Here is an 8,229-nt window from a genome sequence, read left to right as displayed (position 1 = left end):
GATCTCTAGTGCCTTTCGACCGTTAAATTAGCAACACCAAACTTGTTTCATTTTTTACCTTTACATCTGTTTATGCATTTGATTATATTGCAATTTAATGTTTATTGCTGACAAATGGTTAAAGATTTTGTTACCAATCATATTGTCGGCCTACAACTGCATATGCTTTTTAATTCTATATGAGTGCAATTACTGTGCCAATTTTGTTTAATTTTGCAGTGACTGAAGAAGGCTAAGGACATTCATCTTAAATGCTCTTCCACCTCGACGAACGAGCTTCAACTCAATAGCTTCCGAGGACGGAATCTACATCAGGAAGGGGGACATGTTAACCCTCGCGGCTCACAGACACCATATCACCTACGACGGACGTTGTATTATTTACTTGGTAGAGTCAGGTACCGAGCTTATCGGTCAAATAGGAAAAGGGTAAAAGTGATCGCCGATGAGAGGCGCACTCTAACTGAACATTCAAGGGATTAGTTGGCTAAGAATGGGCGCCCAAGTGTGAATGGGGCGAGCTCATATAAAAGTCAACTAAACCTAAAATTCACTTATTCTCTCATTTGTGCAATTGAAGAGTGCTCTTGCTCCATCTCCATCTTCTTCTTCTTCATCTCCTTATGTGTGTATGTATGCATGAGAGAGAGACAGAGAGAGAGTGTGCGATCGAGCATTGCGACGGCACGACGGCGGTGAGACGGTTGAGCGCGGCGTAGCGGCGTCTCCTTCTTCGCGGCGAGGAATCCTCCACTACAGCAAGCGTAGAGCGGTGAGTGACACACCATCGCCATCTTTGAGCATACTAGTTTGAGCTTGTTGTGTGTTTGGAGCCATTTGTGGCTCGCACACGATGTATCGGCAAGTTCCTTGCATTGACACGTGCGACAGACGCGCACAGCAATCAAAAGCAAATACCACATCAACAATGGTGTAGAGGGTCCTTGAGAGGGTTGATTGAAACCCCATCGTGTTGCTCTCTCTCTCTCTCTCTCTCTCTCTCTCTCTCTCTCTACATACACATATCTACCTCTCTGTCTCATTCTCTATCTTCTAAGAAATAAAGTGAACCATCTCTCGTACTAAGTAGTACACATTGACGCAAGGAAAGAAGTAAAGATTTTGTGAAAGTGTAAAGTTTAGATCTTCACCATTTCAATTCTGCTACACCTCACATGTGGACAATCCCTTGAGGTGTTATATTGTGTGTCAGGAGCATTGATTAATTGGCTGAAGACAATGGATTTTTGGATTGATCATGCTCCGACGCCTAATCGGTCGCATAGAGAGAACTTTAAGTGGATTGGCCCAAGGAAACAAGTTTGATACTTGGGTTGTTAGGTTGGTTTGAAACTGTCACTAGAGCAACAGATAACTCCTCTATTCCTATCCGTCAAGAGGAAACTGCTCCATTGGAGTTCGGCACGGCTTTCTCTTGTTGTCAAGATTTTAGTGACCAACCAGGAGCTTTTGGCTACGATGTGGTGCATCACGTCTTGCTGGATTTTCTTAAGTTCTTGCATCAGCCAGTGGAAGAGGTTATCAATAACTATTTTTGTTCAAGGCGAGACACAGTCTGCTCGTGTTAAAGTTTTCTAGCAAGTAATAGCTTTACCTTGCTCTCAAGGATGGTTGGGGATCATCGACCCAGCGTGGCAGAGTAGAGCCTCCTTGGGAACCTCATTGTCAAAGGTCCTTTTCCAAGGAAGGAGCCCTAGAAGGAGCTATTGCTCCACCAATTTCGTGCTCGGGTCTAGTAGACGGGCAACCCATGGAGCCCTTATACTCGCTTGATTTTCACAGAGATGCGCAGAGTGGGGTTGAGCAGGAGATGAGGGCCGTTTTCTTTGAGTCTTGGGAGCAGCTACGGAGTGGCCTTGAGCAACACCAACCATTGAGACAACCACTTACATGCAATCCCTTGGTCAGGACACAACGAGGTCACCTGGTTGGTAGCCGACCTCATGGCTCTTAAGGTCCCACAGCAGAGTATCCATCCTGCACCTTTGGGGATTGGCTACAGTTTATAGCACTTTCTAAGGAGATTTAGAGCCGTCAACTGTGAGACATGAGGGGGTTGTAGAGCATGTGTCAGGATATTGTAAAGGCTATACCAGCAGAGTGGCACATCCCTCTTGAGCCAACGGCTCCCTACTCGATGGTAGACTTTCACTCGACTAGAGGTCCTCATTGCAGTTGGGGTTTGCTCTGACACAAATTTTCGCGTGTTCTTTGAAATTTAGAGAGAGGGCTGCCTCCACAGAGTCACTACCAAGGCACTAGAGGTGGCCGAGTGTTTCTTTCAACGGATCCAAGTTGTGGGCATCAGTGAGAGGATTTGTATGGTAGACCCTGACCCGTCAGCTCTCCAGTCAGAACACTGGTGGCTATGGGCTTGGGAGAGAGGCCCACTGGTAAGAGTGCAGTGGGATCTAGAGGGAGTGCTTTTGGCGAGATCCTTTTACTCCAATCACCCTTGGACTCCCTTTTTACAATACACAGTGCAGCTGGACGTCACATACTAATGACACAAAGAGAGGCTCATCCTGCTGTAGTGGATCATTGGCAAGAGGAGGGTCTCATGATCGAGCTCTTTGCAGATTTTTGGGGACGCTTCTGGGACAGCAACCAGCCGAATCACTATGTTCCAGTGGCTAGTTGCCCATCAAGCTACTGTAGTTGGGAGTTACTTGAGACACAACGCCATCGTCTATGAGACTGTCCCATGGCACATCAAGTTTGGTTGTGGATTCTTCGACTGATGCCTACACTTTTGACAGCTAGCCAATACACTTCGGGTGCTGCAAGTTGGTCCACCCTCACGGCCCAGCACTTTGTGTTGAGATGGCTTCAATCAGCAGGATGATTGTGATACAAGAGGGCTGACCTACACTCCAGCCAGCCACAGAGTTTGTACCTCAAGAGTGGATAGAGAGAGTTGTTGGCAGTTCCTCTGCAGTCTGATACTTTGGTTCATGTGGAGAGCCCAATGCTTCCGTATCTTCGAGGCTTGACTCGCATAATTACAGGGAATGGCCATTTTTAGGTCTCTGTTCCCGTTCCCATTCCAACTTCTCGTTCCGAATCCTTGTCCCATGCTTCAAACGTAAGTATCCGTAACAGGGAATGGCACTTCATTCCCGTTGTTGTTCCTCCTTCCCCCTTCCAATTGCCCATTCCGGGTAACTATGTTGACTCGTCCGGCACCGGCGAAGACTGTAAGTGATATCTGACTGGAACCCATCCATACACTCAGTGGACAGATCAAGAGCTTTCAAGGCAGCTCCCACCACATGAGGGAGCACCACGAGACCTTCTTGCAAGACAAGGGCCCTCCTTCACCATGGTACATGGGGTGCTTAGATGGCAGTACCGCCCACCAGTGTGGTTGTTTCCTCCTCCCATATCTTGATCTAGCCGCCATTGTGCATCTCTTACTTTTCATTGGAAGAGTATCCCCACATTTTGACTATCTCTGGTCTTCTCAGCACAACATTCTTGTACTTTTGACTTCAAACAATCAGTGCACATGAGTCTGAGAAAAGCGTTTCTTCCTCCCTTTTATACAGAAGAGTGGTGTACAATCCTGGGCAGCCTTAAGCATAAGTTAAAACCGGTGAAACAATGCACTGAGAATTAGCTAATCAATTAATGTACCTGGATCAAAAGGGAAAGGTATACACACGTTCAAATCCAGCCAGCTAGGTTCCACGCCTAAGATTCATCGCATTCCTGCTTGACTGAACAACCTGAGCCAGGGCCTTCAACCTTGTTTATGAAAGCTCTAACCTCTGGCATGAGTTGGAAGTTGGATTCCCCGTACCCAGCTCCAATGGCTTGATCTCCAGGTTCTACCTGAAACGCAGACATTATGAAAAAGTGGTGCTTAATTAGACTTCTTCATTTAGGCAGCTTAGTCATTGCCTTGACATACGTGGTGCCACTAACTAACCCAAGTCAAATGAAGGCTGACATTGAATCTGAGCATCGCCCTTTGATCTCTGCAAGAAAAATGTGCACCCTCCAAAGCTTGAAAAGTCCACTGCGTTTTTGCCGCCTAGTTACACATTTGTTTAGCCAGAACAGTTTGTTAGGTCATTGCCGTACGTTTTCAGAAGAATTAAGGGTCCAACTCAGCTCTGTACTCACTATACCACTGCGAGTTCAAATAAATTAAAATTTAATATTAAGTAACTAAATTTAATCAAAACCCATAGTCTCTGCAAGTATACACTCCATTGTCGAAAGCGTGACAATAAATAGCATCTTTGACCACCAATTAGCCTATTTGTGAAGCCAGTACAGCTGACATTGAAATCTATCAAAGGTGTTTTGGCTTCCAACGACATGTATCTGAAAGTCTTTGGATCCATGGAACCAATGGTTACAGTCTTACTAGTTTTATGTGATATTTCTTTTGTCAGTCCGTCACCATTGTCAACTGCCAACAGACACAAATCTGGTAAAAGGACATTGTTTGAAGGCCTGAACCTAACACAGTTCGATTCTGTAGACTTATAATCATGTCGAATATACACTTCGGATATTTTTTCTACAGAATGATACTGATCATTCAACAGAGTAAGTTTTGTCTCCTCAGCTAACCTAGTATTTCTTGTGGCCTCAACCATGTCTGCATCCTTTCGCTTGCCAGCAGCCACAAAAAGGTTGCCCATGGACACATAAGTGGCGGCATTCATGTTATACAATTCCACTGCATGTTCGAATGCCCATTTTCCAAGGTGCAAAAATCTCCATTTTTGACAAGCACCCAGCACAGTATGCCACATTGAAAGATCAGGGAAAAGTGGCATTTCATTGACCACTAGTACTGCCTTCTCAAGATGGTATGCACGGCACAGAAGATCAACAATGCAAGTATAGTGCTCTATGGTTGGAATGATGCCATAGACATTACTAATAAGCTCGAAACACATTTGGCCCATATCCAGTAGGCCCCTATGGCTGCATGTATTGAAAAGAACGGTGAAAATAATTGAATTTGGTTCTATGCTTTCTCCTACTAGACTGTCATACAAGCTGAAAACAACCTCATCCTTTCCAAGTTGGGAATATCCCACCATAAGTATACTCCACAATGCCACATCCTTAACTGACAATTTCTCAAATAATTCATGGGCTTCTACGAGCATGCCACAATTTGAGTACATTGCTACCAAGGCATTGCCAACCATACTATCATCCAGCAACCCAAATCTTGCAATCTTGCTGTGTAAGTCTTGGCCTAAGTATGCAGCACCTGCAAAGCCACAAGCTTTCGACATGCAAATAAAGGTTACTGTATCTGGAGAAAAGCAGCCACGTTGCATCTGATCAAAGAGAAGCATCACTTCTTCCCAACGTCCCTGTTCGGCATATAAGGCAATGATTATGTTCCATGACACTACACTCCTTACAGGAAGCTCATCAAAAACTTCCTGCGCTTTCTCAAGCGCACCACATTTTGCATACATGCAGAGAAGTGCATTAGCAACCAAAATTTCTCTTTCCAGAATCTGCTCCCTTACAACCTGGGCATGTATTTCTTCACCCTTCTTAAAAGCTCCCAAACTTCCACAAGCCTTCAAGATGCAAGACAGAGTAACTGCATCTGGAGAGAAACCCTGACCTTGCATGTGTTCAAACAAACTAATAGCGTCTTCACCATGCCCATGTTGTGTGTAGCCAGCAATAAGTGCGGTCCATGAGACATTATCCCGAAAAATAAGCTCGTTAAACACTTCTTGTGCCTTTGAAAGTTCACCACATTTGGCATACATATCTATCAGTGCATTGCCAACAACAGCATTTTCTTCCTGCAAATGCTCTTTAACAATCTGAGCATGTATTTCCTGCCCCTTGTCTTGTGCTTTTAAACTACCACAAGCTTTCAAAATGCAAGAAAAAGTCACTGAGGTTGGGCAAAAGCCCTCAAGCTGCATTTGTTGAAAATATTTTAGTGCATCTTCAGCACATTCAAGCTGGGCACATCCTGTGATCATCGCATTCCACATGATCACATCCCTAGTAGCAAGCTCATCGAACACTTCTTGTGCCTTCACAAATACACCGCACTTTGCATACATATCTACCAGGGCTGTGCCAAGACGAAGGTCCTTTTCAAGCAAGCGCCTTCTCACAATCTGAGAGTGTATTTCTTCTCCCTTGTGGAAAGCTTGTATACTAGCACAGGCTTTCAATGCACAAACAAAGGTAACTGTATCTGCAGTGAACCCGCACAATTGCATTCGCTCATATAAGCTTATGGCTTCTGCACCAAGTCCATGTTCAGAATATCCCATGATAAGGGCGGTCCATAAGATCCTATCCTTAGAGGGAAGCTCGTCAAACAGCTCTTGGGCTTTCTCGAGTGCACCACATTTAATATACATATCTACCAGCGAACTTGCAAGCACAATGTCTGTTTCTAGCAAAGCTTCTCTCACTACTTGTGCATGTATTTCCTGTCCTTTGTCCAAATACTTCAGGCTTCCACAAGACTTCAAGATGCAAGAGAATGTGAAAGCATCTGGAGGGTAGCATGCAGCTTGCATGCGCTTGAAACATCCAAGAGCTTCTTCACCCTGTCCCTGTAGCGCATAAGCAGCAATTAGTGTATTCCACGAGACTTCATTCCGGATCCGAAGATCATCAAACACTTGTTGGGCTTTATCAAGTGCACCACATTTGGCATACATGCTGATCAGAGCGCTACCAAGGTAAACATTATGATCAAGTAATCCTTGTGTTGAAACGTGGGTGTGTATTTTGCTGCCCTCAGAAATGTCCTTATGCTTTGCACAAGCCTTGAGCAGGCTCACAAACTCAAATGCCCCACTATTAGCGTCATAAGAGTTCAGCTGCTTGCAAGGGCCAAAAATCAAAGCTTCTTCCTCTGTACGTGTTCTGCATGTCAGTCCCCTCATTGTGCTCTTACAATGGAGAGAATGGAGGGGGGGAAGTGCTTTGTGATTTGCAGTTTCCACATAACAGGGTAATGCACAACAATTGATTCAGACATTCTTTGAGCTCGCTCTCTCTCTCTCTCGCGCGCGCGACCAGCCTACGGCGGGGGTCGCGCTCACTCTTATAGCAACAGGCCTCTTCGCGGTTAATTAACAGACACTTTGCGATGGTCGGAATTATCTACCCATGGGCCATGGCTGCTATAGAATAGCCACAATTATCTGTCCATGGCTAGTATTAGGGAAGCCTTCCTCAATCATGAGATGCTTCTTCGGATTTTTTTTTGAAGTTAAGGGCCACAATTCTTTAAGCTCCATTGAGTTGAATCTCATACCAAGGGCATCTACCAAGCATTGATGCATGAGACTGATTGGATCACCACTTTGAACAAAAATTGGAAGAAACAATGGTCGGAAGCTCAATGTATCGAGATCACGAAGAACATCTGGAATCCACAGTGTTTTTGTGGAAGGTGTTGTGGAGGGCTTTGCCAATGGGCGTCAAGATTCAGGCGGTGTAGATTGGCTAGCGAAGACCTTGCTCATCTTTTCATGGAATGCTTGGCAATTAGAGGCTTGGCAAGGAAAGTGTGAAAATGGATACAAAGAACGTGGAAGATAGGGTTTTTCAACAAGGATCTGGTTTTTCAAGAAGGATATGTGCCTTGGCAGGAAACAATTTCGAAGTCCTACACTTCTAATTTGTACTCAAATTGTCGGATATTGTTTCTTCAATAAGATATGGAAGGCCAGGAACTGCCATGTCTTTGATAGCGACCCCTCAGTGGCTAGATTCTTAGAGATTGTTCAAGAAAGTAAGGAGTTAATATTTATGCTACGTAAAAGGAAAAACTCGGATGATTGGCTTAGGGCGACTCTCGTCATCCAATCAAGCCTTGCTATGTAAAGGACTGGGCTTTTGGTACGAGGTACTTGTAACTAGGCTCTGATGTAACCCTTGTCCCTCAAGGCTCGGCTTGAGCTTGAGGCTATTTTGTATATTTCTTGGTGTCATTCTAATACAATCACTCATAATTGTGAGTTTTGCACACACAAAAAGGCCACAATTCAACCTTTGCATCTCCATTTTTGCAACATAATTGCTCTCTTAGTTTTTGACACAACAACGGCCTAAAAGTTGTCAAAATAAACCTATAGAGTTTGAGTTTTATATTGTTCCATTGAATTAAATTTTGGCAAGAAAGAAAGTAGATCAAGACCTCTTGGATGGTATCTATGCCCTTGATTGGCCATCCTAGGGAAA

The 8,229-nt window shown here is 44.5% G+C and overlaps 1 protein-coding gene across 1 annotated transcript; it reads right to left on the bottom strand.

Moving 5' to 3' along the window:
• Positions 1–1,490: 1,490 nt before the first annotated feature.
• Positions 1,491–7,141, bottom strand: LOC147432184 (pentatricopeptide repeat-containing protein At2g03380, mitochondrial-like). Its single transcript, XM_086492169.1, has one exon. It carries the CDS (start codon positions 6,924–6,926, stop codon positions 4,149–4,151), a length of 2,778 nt encoding a protein of 925 aa, XP_086348295.1. The 5' UTR covers positions 6,927–7,141; the 3' UTR covers positions 1,491–4,148.
• Positions 7,142–8,229: the final 1,088 nt, after the last annotated feature.

The sequence above is a fragment of the Adiantum capillus-veneris genome, chromosome 20 (assembly GCF_014529385.1).
Source record: "Adiantum capillus-veneris isolate H3 chromosome 20, ASM1452938v2, whole genome shotgun sequence".
NCBI classification, from domain to species: Eukaryota; Viridiplantae; Streptophyta; class Polypodiopsida; order Polypodiales; family Pteridaceae; genus Adiantum; species Adiantum capillus-veneris.
The sequence above is the reverse complement of the archived record's forward strand: the minus strand, read 5'-3'. Positions and strand labels throughout refer to the sequence as shown.